This window comes from Amblyraja radiata, chromosome 2 (genome assembly GCF_010909765.2).
Source record: "Amblyraja radiata isolate CabotCenter1 chromosome 2, sAmbRad1.1.pri, whole genome shotgun sequence".
Taxonomy (NCBI): Eukaryota; Metazoa; Chordata; class Chondrichthyes; order Rajiformes; family Rajidae; genus Amblyraja; species Amblyraja radiata.
The window spans coordinates 42,518,356-42,539,556 of NC_045957.1; the positions used below are offsets into that span (position 1 = coordinate 42,518,356).

The 21,201-nt window shown below is 41.0% G+C and overlaps 1 protein-coding gene across 1 annotated transcript in view; it reads left to right on the forward strand.

Annotated features, from left to right (window-relative positions):
* dgkb (diacylglycerol kinase beta) overlaps positions 1 to 21,201 on the forward strand; it is a 568,450-nt gene that overhangs the window by 460,762 nt on the left and 86,487 nt on the right. The window contains exons 19-20 of the mRNA XM_033045582.1: positions 11,435 to 11,525; positions 20,207 to 20,399. Of these exons, the coding sequence (XP_032901473.1) occupies positions 11,435 to 11,525; positions 20,207 to 20,399 (284 nt within the window). The remainder of the gene's footprint in view (positions 1 to 11,434; positions 11,526 to 20,206; positions 20,400 to 21,201) is intronic.

Sequence of the window (21,201 nt, forward strand, 5' to 3'; positions counted from 1 at the left end):
AGTGTAGAGGGAGTTGCAGTAATCGAGGCGGGAGGAGATAAATGAGTGGATAATCTTTTCGAGGTCGTCAAATTAGAGGAATGATTTTATTTTAGCTATCGTCTGAAGCTGGAAGAAGCTAGCTTTTACCACAGCATTGACTTGTTCGTCAAATTTCAATGCGGAGTCAAATATCACGCCAAGGTTTTTGATGTGAGGTTTGAGTAATGGGGTAAGGCTTCCAAGGCTGTCTGCTATCATTTTGATGGAGTCCGAGGGGCCGAGTAGGATGACCTCAGACTTACTCTCGTTTAATTGGAGGAAGTTCTGGGCCATCCAACACTTTATATCCTCGAGGCAGTGGATAAGGCTGAGTCGATTTAATTGGTTGTTGGGTTTCAGGGGGAGATAGAGTTGTGCATCATCAGCATAGCAGTGGAAGGAAATGCCGTGGCTTTGAATGACTTGGCCTAACGGGAGCTTATACAGGGAGAAGAGAATGGGGCCAAGGATGGAATGTTGTGGAACCCCGCAGCAGAGGCTAGCTGGGGAGGAGAAAGAGTTGCCTATGTTTGTAGAGAAACTCCTATCTTTGAGGTAGGAGACAAACCAGCTCATGGCAGTGCCATCAATACCAACCCCGTACCAGAGACGGTCAATTAGGATGGTGTGGTCGACTGTATCAAATGCTGCACTGAGGTCGAGAAGGAGCAGGATTGTACAGTCGCCGGAGTCAATGGTGAGAAGTAGGTCATTATGTACCTTCAACAAGGCAGACTCTGTGCTGTGGTGGGCCCTGAAACCTGATTGGAAAGTTTCCAGGATGATATTTTGGTGTAGGTAAGGCATAAGTTGATTTAAAATTACCTTTTCAAGGATGTTTGAAAGGAAAGGCAGTTTGGAAATAGGTCTGTAGTTGCTAGGCAACGTGGGGTCGAGGTTAGGTTTTTTCAGGAGGGGCTGGACCACCACATGCTTGAAGCAGGTAGGAACAGTGCCAGTGGCCAGAGAACTGTTGATGATGGCGAGGATGCTGGGACTGGCTATTGCAATGACATCCTTCAGAAGGGCAGAGGGGACAACGTCGAGGGGGCAGGTAGCAGTTTTCATTGTGGTGACCAGCTTTACAAGGGAGGGTAGAGTAATGGGTTGAAAGTCTAGTTTTGAAGAACAGACCAATGAGACAGCAAGGTCACGGATGGGAGGGGAAATATTTGTTCTGATGTTCTTAATTTTGCTGGTGAAAAATGTAGTAAATTCTTCGCACTTTGCAGGGGACCCAGATAAGCTGGTACTGGAGGCAGGACATATGATAGAGGTAATGGTACTAAAAAGGACCTTGGGGTTATGGGCGTTTTTGGAAATAAGGTCAGAAAGGTATTGTGTTCTCGCAGATTTTACTGCTTCCTGGTATTTGAGAAGATTGTTTCTCAGAAGTTCATAGGAAATTTGAAGCATCAGAATGGAGGGATATGAATCATGTGCTGGCAGAGGAGATTAGTTTAACATGTCATGTTCAGTTGGGACATTGTGGGCTGAAGGGCCTGTTCCTGTGTTGTACTCTTCTCTGTCAAAATGTCTCTGTTTGTGTATAAATCAGATGCAGCAATTACATTCATTTTATATAATGTAATTTGAATAAAAGCCTATAATGTAGAACACCGTCGTTCAAAAGATTTGATGATCCACATGAGGAGAATCTATAAACCAAAAGGAATCAATTCTAAATTTTGATTTCTAGTTGAGGGTGTTTGTAATGATTGGCTGTGTCACATCACTGTGTGGATTCATCTCACCCATGTTTTGTGGCAAATTGCACAGTTTTGATATCGCCATACATTAAAATAATTTGCTTTCTGCTGGAAGATTACCAGGTGTAGCAAATTCAACCACGGATATCTTGTTAATATTTAATATTTGTTCATGCTATGTAGACGTGGTTCTGTTGATTTGTTTTCAGATGTCACTCTTTCAAATAGCTCGAATACTGAGCGCCCGGAAGGTTCAAGCAGAAGTTCACTGATTCCGTTGATTGTAAGATATTTGCGATGAAACAGCTGGTTTGTGAAATCAAACAGAAATAAATTAATTTCTCAGACAGCGGTAATTGTGCAAAGCTCCATCTATGGTTCATGAGGCAATGAAGCCTGTAATATACATAAGTAAGTGAAAGATGAGCTGATGCCAATAAAAAAACCCATCAAGGGGCTGGCCTTGACAGGGTGTCTCAGTGCTCTGTCAGCCACAGCCATCATAAACAGGCTCTGATGGCCCAATGACAATAATTAGTGCAGGGCTAATGGCACATGAAAGATCACATTTTTCTTTTCAGCTGGAGTGCATTGAACTTAGGCCAATTGATGTAAATTTGTTCCAACTTCCTACAGCTTGATCCAGATTTTCCTCTTGGTAAAAGATTATTGAAAATCTAGCAATTTATTGTCTGATGTACGCTTATCTCTTCTACTATCAAAGCAAAATTGTATCGGCTCCTTCTTATGGATTTGACTTGCTTAAGAAGAAAGGGAGAGAGCAAGTATTGAATTAAAGTCAATGGTTAAAGATCAGATTAGTAGAGTCAGTTATTTGGGCACTGTGATGCTGCTTGAGAAAGGCATTAGGCACAAGCATGTGCACCAGCTGTAAATCACTGTCGATGCTGCAAAACCGAGGTAACCGGGACAGAGGTAGGTTGTTCAGCATTTGTCTGCTCTGTCATTCCATTAGCAAAACAACATGCTGGAGTAACTCAGCAGGTCAGGCAGAATCTCTGAAGGACATGGACAGACAACTTTTTGTTTTTTTTCTTCAGACTGATTGTAGTAGTTTAGTTTAGAGATACAGTGTGGACACGGTCCTTCGGCCCACTGTGTCCGTGCTGACCAGCAATCACCCATACATTAGTTCTAACCTAAACTCTAGGGACAATTTACAGATGCCAATTAACCTACAAAACTGCACGTCTTTGGAATGTGGGACGATACCGGAGCTACTGGAGAAAACCCACGTGGTCACATGGAGAATGTACAAACTCTGTACTGACACTCATAATTAGGATTTAATCTGAGTCTCTTGCGCTGTAAGGAAGCAACTCTACCGCTGCGTTACTGCACTGTAGTAGGGAGAAAGGATACCAACCCAAAATGGTGTCTATCCATGTCCTCCCAAAATTGCTGATGGACCCACTGAGTTACTCTGGCACTTTGTGTTCTAATGAGATCTCCTCATATTTCTAAATTCTGAAGAATACAGTCCCAATCTATTCAGTCTTCCACAATACAGCAAATGTACCATGTCTGGAACCTCTCTCTATAGTAAGTTAATACTTTCTTAGATAATGAATGAAAGCAGAACAACTTGGAAATATTGAACTGGTTCAGTTGGAAGAGAAAGAAAATTATAATTTTGGGTTCAAAATCTTTCTTCAGAACTTGTAAAAATCCATTTCAACACTGATAGAATTTGTTCTAAACCCATCCCAACTTGCCCACACCGGCCAATGTCCCAGCTACACTAGTCCCACCTGCCTGCGCTTGGTCCATATCCCTCCAAATCTGTCCTATCCATGTACTTGTCTAACTGTTTCTTAAACATTGGGATAGTTCCAGCCTCAACTACATCCTCTGGCAGCTTGTTCTATACACCCACCACCCTTTGAGTGAAAAAGTTACCCCTCTTTCCCGCTTCATCATAAACCTATGCCCGCTCGTATTCGATTCACCTACTCTGGGCATGAGACTCTGTGCATCTACCCAATCTTTTCCTCTCAAGATTTTATACACCTCTATTAGATCACCCCTCATCCTCCTGTGCTCTAAGGAAAAGAGTCCCAGTCTACTCAACCTCCCCCTATAGCTCTGACCCTCTAGTCCTGGCAACATTCTCGTAAATCTTCTCTGTACCCTTTCCATCATGACAACATCTTTCCTATAGCATGATGACCGGAACTGAACGCAATACTCTAAATGCGGTCTTAGCAACATCTTATACAACTGCAACAGGACCTCCCAACTCAGTACTCTGGATGACAAAGGCCAATAGCCTTTTTGACCACTTTATCTACCTGCGACTCGACCTTCAAGGAACCATGCACCTGCACTCCTCGATCCCTCTGCTCTACAATACTCCCCAGAGGCCTGTCATTCACTTCCCAAAATCCAACACCTCACATTTCTCTGTATTAAATTCCATCAATCTTACCTCAGCCTACTTGGCCAATAGATCAAGATCCTGCTGCAATTTTTCACAACCATTTTCACTAACTGCAAAACCACCCACTTTTGTTCTGACATGTTCCTGTTAAAGTGAAGGGCAAGGCAGGTGGGAGTAAGGAAGCCTGGATGGTCTTTATTAGGTCTTTATTCTCTGGAGCGCAGAAGGTTAAGGGGGGACTTGATAGAGGTCTTTAAAATGATGAGAGGGATAGACAGAGTTGATGCGATCAAGCTTTTCCCTTTGAGAATAGGGAAGATTCAAACAAGAGGACATGACTTCAGAATTAAGGGACAGAAGTTTAGGGGTAACATGAGGGGGAACTTCTTTACTCAGAGAGTGGTAGCGGTGTGGAATGAGCTTCCAGTGGAAGTGGTGGCGGCAGGTTCGTTGGTATCATTTAAGAATAAATTGGATAGGCATATGGATGAGAAGGGAATGGAGGGTTATGGTATGAGTACAGGCAGGTGGGACTAAGGGAAAAAAAATTGTTCGGCACGGACTTGTAGGGCCGAGATGGCCTGTTTCCGTGCTGCAATTGTTATATGGTTATATGGTTATATGGTGAGAGAAATTGAGGCTCTAGTCAGGAAAAGGATGGAGGCATGGACCTGGTATTGACAGCTGTGATCAAGTGTATCCCTGGTAGAATTTAAGGAGCATACTTAAGAAAGAAATCAGAATGGCAATAAGGGGTGAAGAGATGGCTCTGGCAGATTAGATTGAGGCAAATCCAAAGATATGTACATAAAGGAAAGAGAGTAGCTAGAGGGAGAATACGGTCCTCAGAAACCAAAGCAGTGAGAGCTGCTGGAAATGAACAAAGTCTTCAATGAGTATTTCTCCTCTGGTTTTACTATAGAGAAAGACATTAACACTAGAACACTTGTGACAGTTAATGGAGATGTTTAGGGCCATCCATATTAAGGTCTAGGAGGTGCTGGATGTACTGAGAAGTATGAAATCTCCCACGCCTGATCAGATATATCTGAAGACACTGTGGAAATCTAGAGAAGAAATTGCAGGAGCCCTGTCTGTGATATATGAGTCATTGTTGGACACGGGGGAGGTACCAGACGACTGAAGGGTGTCTAATGTTGAGCCTCTATTTAAGAAGGGCTGCAAGGAAAAGCCTGGGCATTATAGATCAATGAGCTGAAAATATATGTTCAGTGGGATACTGGAGGGTATACTAAGGGATAAGATATAGACATTTGTGTAGACAAGCTGATTTAGAGATAGTGAACCTGTTTTTTTACATGAGAGAATGTCTCAAAAATGTTATGGGATTTTTTGAAGAAGTAACCAAAAAGTAACCAAAAAAGTTGAAGAAAGAAGGCCTTCAGAGGTTGTCTATATGAATTTCAGCAAGGCCTTTGTTAGGATTCTGCATGGCAGGCTGCTCTGAAAGTTCAAATCGCAAGGTTGTATTTTCGACTGGGATTTCGACGTATTTTCGACTGATCCTCAGGGATCGGGCTGGGCCCATTTCTGTTTGCGGTTTATATCAATGATTTAGATGAGAATGTACTAGGCGTAATTAGTAAATTTGCAGATGACATTACAGCAGGTGGTATCGTAGACAGTGAGAAGGGTTATGAAAAAACACATTAAGATCTTGATCAACTGGGCATGAGAGCCCACTGGGCAAAGACCTGATAGTTTTAAGCTGCAAAGTGGGTTGGGGAGGGAGGAATAGAACAAAGGGAATATCTCTGACCAAATGAGCTAATGTGACCAAATGAGCTAATGTGACAGTTAGAAATTAATAGTAAGACTAAACAAGAACTTACCAGTTTGAAGATTGATCTTTATTTTATGAGGAGTAACGTTGAGGGATTACGTGAAGACCCCGTCCAGTACGCATGCGTGTCAATCTTCAAAGCAGCGATGTGAAATCACAGATAACAGTTATTGAACTGAACATGGTAAGATAAGAGAACCATAATACCAGTTGAACTTTATGATAGAGGGCTGGGAGCGGAGGGCACGTAATCCCTCAACGTTACTCCTCATAAAATAAAGATCAAAGTTCAAACTGGTAAGTTATCGTTTAATCTTACTATTTTACTTCGGAGTCACGTGAGTGACTACGTGAAGATTTTAAAGCTCTGTGATTTCATGCCATGGAACCGAGTCCAGGCGTCATACACTGCATCAGTAGGTCAATGATGAGTGAACATTACGAATGCATTCAGATATGACATAGATATAGACATGTTGATGCTATTAATGAATAATAGTGGCAATAGTAACCTCCCTCAACCTGGAGGATGTATGAACCATACCTAACATAGAGTTGGCAAATACCCCTGATCTGGCAATAGGTTTATTCTGAATATTTGGACAGATCAATAGTTTGACCATCCTGCAACCGCTAGGATGTGGTCCATCCCTGCTGCTGCGGTATTGCGGTCCTGGTGGAGTGAGACTCAATGTCAATGTACACTCCTGTATATGCCAGACCCATATAACCATCTGGAGAAGGTTCGTAGTGATTCCTTCTAACAAGATTTTATGTAACTAATAATATTGCTGTCAGTCTATAAGGCTCTTAGGAACCTTGACATACTGGTGTAAATGCGTGATCACAGGCAACCCAAGGTCCATGGGATATGCAACATCTAGTTTGGTCTTGTGTCCCTGTCTAATCTGCTTGATTAACCATAAACAAAACATGTTATTGTAGCCCGCAGATATGATCATCCTATCCAGTGTTGCAATGACTGGACCCATAGCGTTGTACTCAGTGCCATGGCGTAATCACCAGTACATGAGTATGACCATGGACAGGGATGTTGCTGGTGCCCATCGTTGAAGTGACGTAGTACAATGTTAACAACCCATATCTCTGCGTCCCTAAGCCTGGGAGGTTTTAATCTGACGATACCTTCATATTCTGGATATCAGAGGGTGAGACCGGACAGAGTGGTTTATGTACTCCTCAGCCAAATGATGAGGAGGTACTTAAGGCACAGTAATGGAATAGTAACTTAATGATATAATCCCATAAAACTGAATTTTAATGTGTCAGTCATCGGTGCCGAGTTAAACGTAAGGATGCATAAACAATGCTTCCCATCTCCTATGCAGATTGCTGCTATTTGGTGCTATCCCTGCAATCTGTAGTGAGCACTCTTAACGCTTATGGTTTGACAACCCGAGCCGCAGAAACCATCTCTCAGAGTCTGTAAGTCTATGAATTGATTATATCATGCAGAGGATGGTTTCAACATCACAACTCAACCAGCATCTTTTTATCCGGAATTAACCATGTAAGGTTTTATGTTCATTCTTCGCCTCAGCAAGAACCATAGGTATATAACCCAGGCAGGCACTATGAAAACCCGGAAGCGGGAATCTTGCTGAATTTTGCAAGACCCGACTATTGAGGCCAAATGGAGGAAGACATAAAAGAACATTCCTTCCTAGTGTAGCGAGAATGCACCCTTCGCCACTGTATGCCTCGTTCACTGTTGATTGAAACTGGATGCAAGCAACTCAATAGTTAGTGTTCTATCAATCCACATTGTCATTAAATACTTTGTGATCACACATTCATTCTGTGTTGTCATTGATTTTGCATAATAATACACCAGTGCTAAATGCGGTTTGGTAAAACTATCAACGGATACTTTGATTTGATTGTACCTTTGTGATTAACATATACCACCACCAAAGTGTATCACCTTGGACTTGTGCATGCCGTATATGCATATCCACACACCCTTTAATGCACAGAATGCACCTGGTGTCCATTGGCAGTTGATACCATGACTGAACACTTGATAACTCATGCTAATCCCATCTGCCTTCGTAACTAGAGATGGTATTAGTAAATTACCCATCTTTGGGCAATAGCATCAGTTTGGAAATGACTGAAGATTTACGGATAAGAGGTTTTAGTGGAGCAAAGTTGTCCATCATTGTGACTTTGATTGTTTCAGCTAAAAAATAGCAGAGGTCTAATTTTTTGTCTCAGAGCTGATCCCAGACCAATAAATGGATGATTGTATCCCAATAATCAATAGTTTCAGTTGGTATCAACTTAATTTAAATTTAACTGGATGGGTGAGAACCAATTCCTCAAATATAGCTATGTGGCTGATAAGACTAATTTAGTAAAATACAGTATGTTCAATATCATCCAGATTTGCCATGCTACTTATTTGTTAGCTCTGTGCAGCCGAAGCACTGATAGTAGTGATTTGGTAAATAATCTGGAAACTGGAGTTAGCCCATTTTGTAACACAACTGAGTGTATCGTTGCCTCATCCAGTTAAATTTCAAATATCTTCAACCCTGTGAGTGGAAATGATCACATGGAAGTTATTCAGGAAAGTCTATACTGCACATGCGGGTTGAGGCTGTTGACAATGATCAGTCCACATCCCATTCTTGTGAGCCTTGTCTTGAAAGGCAACTCCAACCATACCTGTGTGCAGTATAAACTAATCTAGTGTTATCCCAAACCAGTGTAAATATTCAAACCAGTTTAATATTACCAACTTGTAACCGCGACAGGAGACATCATCGATGTGGTTCCATACCTTTATCCGAATGGGAGGACTTATGCAACCCGACCCAGGAGCTGCCTCAAACATGTGTGCATGATTTTACATCTGCTCCTGGGAGGTAGAGGAGCTCGAGTACGAGGTTGGCGCATCTTCCAGGAAGGCCGTTCTGGGCTGTGGCCTAAAAAATACCTTTGTCCTGGTTGTACGGCCTTCAAGCTTTCACCAGCTTCAGTTCATCGTGGTTTGCTGGTGGGTGCGTAGGGGGTGCTGCCGTCGAAGATGTGATGTCTTGCGTGATGATGTGGCCTTCCTGAACCCGACGGCCACTCGTCGAGCACATGCTGCTGGTAGTGTTGTTCCTGCACCCCCTGCACACTGGTGGTTTCTTCAGCCAAACCCCTGTCTTCGGAGTCAGCCCAGAAGTGACTCCTAATGCTCCCCTCTGTCGTGGAAGATGCATTATGCAGCCCTCAATAAGGTGCTGCCATGGGCGTCCCAGGACGCCCTGGTGACTAGCCTCCAATGCCGGAGCATGTCACATTGGAGCTTCTGCTCCATCAACCGCTCCATGCGGGATATGCGATCACAGCTTCCCCCCCCCCCCCCCCCCCCCCCCCGATCTGGGTATCCCCGCAGTAACTGCAGCCGGGATATCCCCTCGGTCCCTATAAAAGGGATAGCCGCTATTTACAAAGTCGGGGGGGGGGGGTATCCTGCCTCGGGGCGGGGGGGGGGGGGGTATATGAAGCCGCTGGTTTAACTGCCAGCGGCACAGTAGGTAACTTACAGCTGTCCGCTCCTCGCATCCCGCAGTCTACGGAGCGGGTTTTCAGCTACCAATATGAAGCCGCTGGCTCCACCGCCAGTGGCTCGAAGGCGCATCCTCCGCCGCCCGCTCCCCGCTTCCTGCGGTCTCCGGAGTGGCTGAGGTACCCCCGGCACCAATATGAAGCCGCTGGCACCACCGCCAGCGGCTCGAAGGCGAATCCACCGCCGTTCGCTCCCCGCTGTCTCCCGAGCGGGTTCCCCACCAATATGAAGCCGCTGGTTCTACTGCCAGTGGCGCAAAGGTGAATCCACCGCCGCTCGCTACCCGCATTCCGTGGTCTTCCGAGCGCCTAGGTCCGTGGGCGGGATTCTCCGTGACCGGGGTTCCCTGAAGTTCGAGACTGGGGTTTCCCCTCCGTCCCGACTTCCCCGGACTTTTAGCAGGACCTCTAAGTAGAGGTTCCTGCAAGAAGATTTAAACCTGAAAGTTTAAAAAAAAAAACTTACCTCAGGTCTGTTGCTGGCAGGAGAATCACGTTCACCCTGCCAGTCGTCACGCAATGCGATAGACGATATGACATGCATGCGTACTGGACGGGGTCTTCACGTAGTCACTCACGTGACTCCGAAGTAAAATTAAGGCTTTGTGTCTGTGCTATGTATTACTGATAGCTGGGCTGTCGGTCATATCCAGCATGGTTAGGGTTAAGGTTGAGGAGAGAAATGTGAGCCAAAATTACAGATAGAAGTTTGACTGAAATAACCAGTCTATAATATCTATAATATCACTGTTACGCTAAACTATTTTAGTGTGACTGAATCATTTCTCAGTTAATAAAACATGCGCACAATAGTGTTCAAAGTTTAAATAGAATGTCGCCACCCTATAATAGTGGACTGATGACAAGTCTAATCTGCAACATGAAGTGCTGACAATGTGCAATATCAACCAGTCAAATGCTGAACAGTGAATTGAGCTTGGTTGCTAACTCATTATTACTCCTTTAGCTATGTGAATCTCCCATAGGAGCTAAAAGAAAGCTAAAGATAATCCATACCTACTGGCTAAACAGTAGCCAGCAGTTGTCTGGAAATATCAAAATCAAATTCCTCGTATGTTGCAAAACATACTTGGCTAATAAAGTATGATTATGATATTGATTTTCTTCTGGAGTCATTTAAATTTGAATGGTGGAATAATACTGAATGAAGTGCACAACACTTTGCTGCAAGAACTTGCTAAGTACCTAGCCCCATTTCATTTTTAATGGATTTGGAAAGCAAAAGGCAACACAAATTAGTTACTTAACTGTAAATGGGATGGTATACAAACTTTGGCAGGACCCAGGAAAGGGAAATGTTGCATGTGCTTGGTTTACTTTGATAATTGGTATCATGCGACCATTTGTGTTATGGAAATAATGATAGTTTGATAATAAGGCATCTCAAGAATGTTTAATTGTTATATGTACTGAAGTGGATCAGTGATATTCATACTTGCAACAGCACAACACATCTGTAAATACAGTACTCAATAATAAAACATGGTTCAATAAATAAGCAAACCTAATATTACCCCATACACTTGCATTATCCTACACACGAGGGATAATTTACGATTTACTGAAGGCAATTAACCTTCAAACCTGCAAATATTTGCAATGTGGGAGGAAACTGGAGTACCCGGAGAAAACCCACGTGGTCACATGGAGAATGTACAAGCTCCGTACAGACAGCACCCATAGTCAAGATCGAACCCTAGTCTCCGATGCTGTAAGGCAACATCTCTACCACTGTGCCGCATGTGACCTAACATTTTGAAGGGTTTTTATTGAAAGAATGCAGAACAAAACGCTTTCATCGGTGGGGGCAGGATATAACAAGAGGATATGTAAAATAATAACTTACTTGGTAAGAAATATTTATGTGAAATTATATGCTTTATCTTTTTCTTGCAGAATGAAGAACAAGTTCTGGTATTTTGAATTTGGGACATCTGAAACATTCTCTGCTACGTGCAAAAGACTCCATGAATATGTAGAGATAGAGGTAAGTTGAATAATTATTTAGTCATAGTTGTTTCAGACTAACCCACCTTTAACTTTCTCTACTGTCACATGATTTGTTACAAGGAGGAAATATGCAATATTATTTGGTGCTATTCTAATGTATTGAACTTTTAATTAAAAAAATCAGCATCTAATTTCCATGAACAAACATTGCAGACTGATACAGTCATCTCTTTAACTTGGATAAGTTAGTTGAGGATTTCATCATTTACATTAGAATTGCTCCAAGCTTTAGAAAATCCAATATGGAATTCAAAGGTAAATAGAATATATTGCTGAATCATAGTGAATGAAATTAGTAAAGTAAATATTGTGTTGACTTGCAGAGTACGATGGAAAAATATTGTTCAAAGGCATCTAGTGTTTACAGTGCAATTGTAAGGCTTTTCTAACACTAATGATATCTATATCATGTGATGAAAAGAAGTTAGACAAAAATGCTGGAGAAACTCAGCGGGTGAAGCAGCATCTATGGAGCGAAGGAAATAGGCAATGTTTCGGGCTGAAACCCTTCTTCAGACTGATGCTTGGTTTAGAGATACTTAGTGGAAACAGGAACTTTGGCCCACCATGTTGGCGCGACCAATGATCACCCATGATCACTAGTTCTATCCCACATACTAGGGGCAATTCTGCAGAGGCCGAATAACCTACAAACCTGCATGTAGTTCGGATGTGGGAGGATTCCGGAGCAAATGGAGTAAACACATGCGGTCACAGGGAGAACATGCAAACAATAATATTGCATATAAGAAGTTATATGGGTCAATTTAGGGGCGGCACGGTGGCCCAGCGGGTAGAGCTATAATCTCACAGCACCAGAGACCCAGGTTCAATACTGAACTTTGGTGCTTTCTGTAGGGAGTTTGCATGTTCTCCCTGTGACCGCATGTGTTTACTGCATTTGCTGGGTGATCATTGGTCGATGCCAACATGGTGGGCCAAAGGTCCTGTTTCCATTAAGTTTCTCTAAACCAAATCATGGTGCAAAATTTAATATATTGATTTTCTTTATACTTCATTCTTGGTCAATGGCAAGACGGTTTGAAATATTCAGTGTATCTGTTCGAAATAAACGCAAGCAAAAAAGGTCAAATTTAAGGAGTTCACGATAAACTGTTCACATATGGAGTTGCCAAATCTCGTCAACAAGTGTATTTATGGTACAATAATGCAAATAAAAGAAGGCTGTCATTGATACTTAATACGACAGAAAGCCTGGAGGAGCATAGAAAATTTAAGAGTGAAATTGAAGATGAAATTAGGCAACCAAAATTAATGTATGAAAAAATGTGAGCAAGTTAAATCAAAACTAATCCAAATGTACAGTGCCCTCCATAATGTTTTGGACAAAGACCCATAATTTATTTATTTGCCTCTGTACTCCGCAATTTGAGATTTGTAATAGAAAAAAATCACATGTGGTTAAAGTGCACATTGTCAGATTTTAACAAAGGTTTTTTTAATACATTTTGGTTTCACCATGAAGAAATTACAGCAGCATTTATAGATAGTCCCCCCCATTTCAGGGCACCATAATGTTTGGGACACAGCAATGTCATGTAAATGAAAGTAGTCATGTTTAGTAATTTGTTGCATATCTTTTGCATGCAATGACTGTTTGAAGTCTGCAATTCATGGACATCGCCAGTTGCTGGGTGTCTTCTCTGGTGATGCTCTGCCAGGCCTGTATTGCAGCCATATTTAGCTTATGCCTGTTTTGGGGCTAATTCCAGTAGCTTCTCAGCCAGTCTGGTGTGGACTATCGTGTCCCAGCCTCAACTACCTTCTCTGGCAGCTTGTTCCACACACCCACCACCCTTTGTGTGGAAAGGTTACCCCTCAGATTCCTATTACATCTCTTCCCTTTCACCTTAAACCTATGTCCTCTGGTCCTCGAGTGTCCTCTGTCCTATGGCCTCTGTGGCTTCTCTAAGTATTATTTGGTTTCAGAGCTGTTGTTTCTCCAACTCATCTTTTATGCATTCCCAGCTCTTCCCTCTATTCCAATTCTAAATGTATACTGAATTTTACTTAATATAGAAAAAAAAAATGCTGGGAATATTTTGCAGGCCAGGCCGCATCTGTGAAAAGAGAAACCTTTATCATTTCAGATCAAGACCCTTGGATCCTTTAATTAGCGTTGCCAAGATCTGTTGTTCATCCAAGGAGGAATTTTGAACTGTCGCATACTTTTCACACATATTGTGTTTCAATGTCCTTTTTCAAAAAATGCAACTAATCTAAAATATTTCCATATCTGTGCACAAGACACGGGGCAGATTTTAATCTTTGTGCAAGATAATTGTCTCCGTGAAGCATATAAAGAAAATTGGGCATGAAGAGCACATGTCTAATTTTATTTCAACTTAAGTGACCAGATCAAAGGTCAGCATCTTCTAATATAAAATATGGCCCTACAGACTTGATTTTTATTTATATTGCCAAATTTATTTCGAAGTGCAAAAGAAACAAATCTGTTCTTCCTACATCACGAAAGGTCTTGGAAGAATTCATTCCAAATTCGTTTTCCTATATATTCTATTGAATTAATTTCATTCATAAAGTTGTTTTTTTTAGATTGTTGAGGAAAACCTCAAAGGATTAGCTTAGTTACTTTTCAGGTCCCTCAGAAACTGCTGAGCTCAACACTTTAAGTAGATTTCAAATATGATTTATGAAACCACACAACAAATGAAACCGTTCCGACATTAATTATCACTTGAGAGTGGCTGAAGTAGGAAAGCAACAAGAACTATAGTCCAGTGTTATTTCTTATCAGCAGTGGGGGGAAAATGCCTGCAGCTACCAACAACAAATTGTCATCAAGAAATTCTAAAGACGGGGGTCAAAGGAAAACCTAAGGAAGGCAATGCAGGCTTTGATAGAAATGAAATTATATATTTCCAATACGCTCTTAATAAAGGTTATACAAATAATTCTGCTTCTTGAACTATAAAATTGTTGTGATGTATTTTTTTTTATAATCCAGTAAGTAGACTGTGTGAAGCCAAAGCTTACTCAAATAATGACAGCTGTAAATTACCTGCTGAGTTCAATATTAGGTATTAATGGAAGCCCTTCCCAACAGCTTCTATCTTGCATAACTCTTCCTTTTTTATTTGAGGCACAAATAGTTAGTTTTGGAAACCCCAGACTCTTTAAAATGTACTGCTGGGAGTATTAGATTGCTAATTTATCATCTCTTGTATGAACCAAAAGTTGCAAAGTATAAAGATTTGACTGACATGAATTAGTTGGAATTCAAATGGTGTTAATTTTTCCAATTGACTCCCTACTATTTGGAATGTCTTTCAAGTAAAAGTTCAAATCACTTTACATTAGCCTGGCAATTATATGATGTCACAGTGGCTCTCTTGGAATTCCCCATGAGCAATTGACTTTTATTGTTCCTGCTGCAATAGTAACGTTACCATACATATGTAAACCAGGTGAAAAATGCATGTTTCCAATTATCCTGTCTCAATCTTCACTGTGGACAGTGGAAATCCTGATATTTCATTTTCCGAATGCCACTGCATACTTGGGTAAATTGGATGATACTCTCCAGTACTGTAATATTCTATGACAATGATAATGTTATGCTTGCACCAGCTGTTGGCGACTAAGAAAGAGATTAAATATTTAATTGACAAATAAAAAATACTGAACACTTAGAGACACCCTTCATGATCCCACGGTCTTTCTAGCATCTGCAAGACATAAATAAGGAGTGTGATAAAATACTGTGTAGGAAGGAACTGCAGATGCTGGTATACATCGATGATAGACACAAACTGGTGGAGTAACTCAGCGGGTCAGGCAGCATCTCTGGAGAAAAGGAATAGGTGATGTTTTGTGTCGAGACCCTTCTTCAGACCCTTGTTTGGTAGAATACTGTTCATTTGCCTTGATGAGTGTCACTCCAACTAAACTCAGGAGGAGCAACTTCATCCAGGATTTTTTAAATGGCATGATTGTACCCCAACACCACCCATCAACACTAGCATGCTGCTACTGCATCTAACTCTGTCCTCAGGATGCATTGCATCATTTACTCAAGTCTTCATTAACAACAGTCTTCTGGATAACAACAGCCACCACCCAGAAGAACATGGACAGCAGACTCAAAAGAACTCCCACCATCTGTAAGAATCCATATGTCGCACGTCTTCACATAAGGAATGCCACAATTTAAAAAGCATTTCCCAAACACCTAATCCAAGGCATTGATGTGGACGTAAGAAATTGCAGATGCTGGGTTGCATAAAAAGGCACAAAGTGCTGGAATAACTCTGCGAGTCAGGCAGCATTTCTAAAAGAATGTGGAACAAGGCAATTCATGATGAGTCTTGTCAAGGATGTCCACATCCCATATATTTAGAATATTGTATAGCATAATTTTTTTCAAGCCCTATTAATCACTTTTGGGCTTTCAGCAGAATTATTTTTTTCTCTTAATTCTGCATGATGGTAATTATTATGCATAACTTACATAATAGCCATGGTTTTAACATGATTAATTGGCTTTGACATATTTTCAAAGTCAGAGAACATGAAAAATGCAACAGTATTGCAAAATCTCTCTTAAATTGGTATTAAGGTATAAATCTTGTCTTTGAGCAGTGGTGTACATTTTTGTTTGTGAATCGTCATTATTTCTCATCCCTCCAAACTTTTATTGCTCTTGTCTTTGATCTATCAATCCATAAATATTTTAAAAATACGGCCACTAACATTTGTATCAATTTCCCCTTTATTCCATCCATGTGGAGATTGGCTCCATCCTGCTGGATGGTTTTCCTCGATCTGAATGGAACTTTTCTCTTACCGATGCAAAGAATTGCAAACTAAACCCCAACACCAGCATATTCCAACTATATGACACATAAATGTCAACATAAACTGCAGCACCAGTATATTGACCAATATAATTCTCCCACAAATATCATTTGATATAATTTTTTTGCACTGATTTGCACATCATGCATAAAGAGTTTTCATTGCCAATGTTTACTTTTGTATTTCATTAAACCTGATTCATTATGATACCATTTTTACTATTGGCAGCAAAACGAGATAATTATCGTATTACAAATGATAGGTTGTGTCCACTTATGTTGGTATGGACTGATCTATAATTAGCATTGTTCTTTATTTTTTATCCTTATTTTCATATTTTTAATAACAACTTTTTAGGCTGACAACATCTTGATCCAAAAATGGTACAAAGGGTGTTAGTTTGCAGACTACAATTGGAATAAGTAGGTAAAGGATTTGAGGTGCAAACTAATAATCCTTGCAGAGTTAGGGCCTACAAAATTTGACATTTGTTGGAAACTAAAATCCCCAACTATAAAGTTGCACCAAGACACTTAAAATAAGCAGCATAAGAAAGATACATGTAAGGTCTATCCATCATGTTTGCAGCATTACATTTTCTTTCCGGACAATTTAGTTTCAACCAGATGTTTCAAGACTGAATATCAAAGGGTCGCCCTGCCTTGCAACAAGTTCAAGTGGGTATAATGCCTGGTTGATACAATCAGGGACTTTGCCAAAGACAGTTGGAAATCATAGTGCTTCAGCTTCTTTCTGCCACTCGTCCGCGATGGACCCCCGCAGCCACCGTACAGCAGGTGGAAGTTTGTCTTTTTTGCCAAATTTTCGATATTTTGAATGCATGAGGATGATTACCTGCCAGCTGGTCAATTTTGCTGATTTCACTCGTGTGACAATTGCCATTGATGATATACTTTCATTTCAGAGTGCTGTCCCCCGTTGCCTCCCTCCTGTGACCTGCATCAGCAGCCCTTGCTTCGGTAGCTGAGCAGTACATCTGTGCCTCCTTTATGTTCCCCTTTCTGAGTGGAAATTAAAAGCAATGGGCCCCTTGCTCCTTTAAAATTTGCGATCAGTTTTGGAGCATTCCCTTATGCTGGCATCTCATTCACACTTAACCCCAACTCTCTCCCTCCAACCCCCCGCCCCCGCCACCCCCACCAACCTCCAGTACCAGTTTTGTAAAAGATTAAGGCTGGCAGATTAAAATTTACCTGAATTATCAAAACATAAACTGCTGGAGCAACTCAGTGCATCAGGTAGCAGCTACGGAGGCAAATGGACTCTATTAATCTGAGGAAGGATCCCCTGAAACGTTGTTTGTCCATGTCCCTCCACGTGTGCTTCCTGACCTGTTAAGTTTCTCAAAATACTTTCTTACTCGACTTTCCGCAATCTGCAGTTACTTGTGCCTTGATTATTTATCAACACAGTTTTAAACTTTTATTCTTGATCCTCTTAAAAAATCTGTTGCCAAGATAAACCAATCTCAATTGCCTGCACACAATCCATATCGCTCCATTCCTTGCATACCCATGTGCTTCTTTCAAAGCATCTTAGAAGCCACTATCATGTCTGCCTCCAATGCCTCCCCTGGCCGTGTTCCAGGCACTCACTGCTTTGCATATCTTCTTTAAACTTTGCACCTGAAAACATGCTCTCACATCAATACACCTTGGAACATGTTCTCCAACAGGATCTTCCATTGAGCAGTCAACAGTCTGGAGGAGGCATCTTCGAATCACTTGTAATGCAACAAAGGATGCAACCAAAGATATGTTATATGAATCCTTCTTGACACCCGAAAATTTACATTGCGTTAAACTAAATTTGTTTCAAAAATTATGCACAGTTCATTCTATTTGTTTTATTTTGCAAATAATGCATTTTATGTTTGATTCCTCTCTAATGATCCAATGTTCTATTTAAACAGGGTAGACACAAAATGCTGGTATTTCTCAGGAGAGAAGGAATGGGTGACGTTTCAGGTCGAGACCCTTCTTCAGACCCGATATGTCACCCATTCCTTCTCTCCAGAGATGCTGCCTGACCCGTTGAGTTACTCCAGCATTAAACCTTCGATTTAAACCAGTATCTGCAGTTCTTTCCTACACACTTCTATTTAAACAGATCTACAAAATCTACTCAAAGCTCTACATAATGTATTTCACTCATAATGCAAGGTGAAAACAAGAGTTTTTTTAGTTTTATGAAATGGAGAGTAATCCTGTCAAATGTACACCTGTAAAGAACCTGACAGATTTTCATTCCTTTAAAACTGAAATGAAATATTTGGCAGGTGATGTGGCGAAGGGCAGACTCATGTTAGTTTAATATTCCTGGTTAAAAGAAAAATAATAGGTAACTATGATAACCTTTGATTAAGATTCCTCAAATTTTAATTCAGGAGCCTTAAATGAATGTACACAAAAACCTGACATTTTCAGGCAACATTAAATGTTATGATAGCATATTTCAGAGAATGATTGACGTCTGGGCTGCTAAAAAATGTCATTTGTTTCTACTGTCAATTGAATGTTACATAAAACTATATTTTGTTAATGTTTATCAATGGGTCACTATATTGAGTGGGATTTTGATGATGATGAAATGCTGCTGTCTGCACCTGTCCTTCCTGGCTCCAGCTGCCCTCAGCTCCTCAGCAGTAAGCCAAGGGAAATTTAAGAACCCCTGTGGATCTTCTATTCATGAAGATTAAACGCAGCATGTTAACTTTTAAGTATAGTTATGGAGATGCACAAATGAACAAATTAATTCAGGAACATTTGCAACACGCCAAACTTCAAGAGATCAGAAGCCCTGAATCTTGAATGGCACCACATTAATAGATTGCTTAAGAGAGCAGTAATCCTGTGCCAAAACATTTCTGGAAGGAAAAAGGCCCCAACTAAATATTCATTTAAAGTCTAGTCTGAAATATGAAACAAATGAGCTTTGCACATTTTTCTCCTCCAGGGTCAAGCATAGGATGTCATATTAGGTCCTCAAACAAATTCCACCACCTTTAAATTCCTAACAGGCCTCTGGAAAAAAGCCCAGGAGCTTGCACATACAAAGATGAATGCCCTTCATACGTCCAAAGGCTTCCTTTGCAGCTGAAATTTTCTCCATTTCCATTCAGCTTTAGTCATGAAAAAACTGCATCGCCACTCTGCCACTTTTAGAATCAACTGCAAGATACACCACCTACAAAAATATTTGGTTTCAGTTCATTTCAGCTGCATTTTGGAAGTGCAATTCAATGTGCATTTTTTGCATTTTGAGTTGGCACGAACAGTGGACATATCTAATGCAGTGGAACAGGATAATTACTCAAGAAAAGAAAGGCCTAGAAAGCGTGGATGTGTATAGGATGTTTCCAGTAGTGGGAGAGTCTGGGACCAAATGGTACAGCCTCAGAATAAAAGGATGTACCAAAGAATGGAGATGAGGAGGAATTTCCTGAGCCAGAGGGTGGTGAATTTGTGGAATGTGTTACCACAGGCAGCAGCGCAGGCCAAGTCATTGTGTATTTTTAAAGCAGAGATTAATAGGTTCTTGATTAGTCAATGAGTCAAAGGTTACGGTGAGAAGGCAGGAGAATGGAGTTCAGAGGGAAAAATCCATCTGCCATGATTGAATGATGGAGTAGTCTTGATGGGTTGCATACCTAATTCTGCTCCTATGCCTTATGGTCCTCCCTGGTCCCTGCCATCATGACGATTGACTGGACTTCACTTACGTTAAAAGTTAAAATTGCATTGGTAGCTTATTCAAATAAAATATTTATTTTATTCCAACTGTGATTCTACTTTCTAGTGTGATGGAATACTACTGGATTTGAGCAATATGCCCTTGGAAGGTATAGCTGTTCTCAATATACCAAGTATACATGGTGGATCGAACTTGTGGGGTGAGAGCAAGAAACGACGCAGTTATCATCGGACAAGCAAGAAGGCGCCCGATAAACGGACGGTTCTCGATACCAAAGAGCTGAAATATTGTGTTCAAGGTAGGAAGCTGTCTGGAAATGTTCTCAAGTTAACCATGACAACACAAGAAACTGATTCTAAAATAAATCAACAAATCAGATGTTCATATTTATGACATGTGAAGATATTTTCCATCGGTACAATAATAAAATACTATGGTTTAATCTGTTAGGAGGACATTTATGCTTGATGAATTACAGTGTGTTTTTAAATTTGTTTGTTTCTTCTAAATACCAAATACTGTGCCAAAGGAACATTATAAATAATATATTTACAAAGATCAGATCATTCAATGACAGAAATCTACAACTATTTCAGAAGCAGCATTTGTTAAAATTCAAGTAATTTCGGCCTCTCTGGTTCTTGACAGTAATATTTTAGAAACATAGAAATTAGGTGCAGGAGTAGGCCATTCGGCCCTTCGAGCCTGCACCGCCATTCAATATGATCATGGCTGATCATCCAACTCAGTATCCTGTACCTGCCTTCTCTCCATACCCTCTGATCCCCTTAGCCACAAGGGCCACATCTAACTCCCTCTTAAATATAGCCAATGAACTGGCCTCGACTACCCTCTGTGGCAGAGAGTTCCAGAGATTCACCACTCTCTGTGTGAAAAAAGTTCTTCTCATCTCGGTTTTAAAGGATTTCCCCCTTATCCTTAAGCTGTGACCCCTTGTCCTGGACTTCCCCAACATCGGGAGCAATCTTCCTGCATCTAGCCTGTCCAACCCCTTAAGAATTTTGTAAGTTTCTATAAGATCCCCTCTCAATCTCCTAAATTCTAGAGAGTATAAACCAAGTCTATCCAGTCTTTCTTCA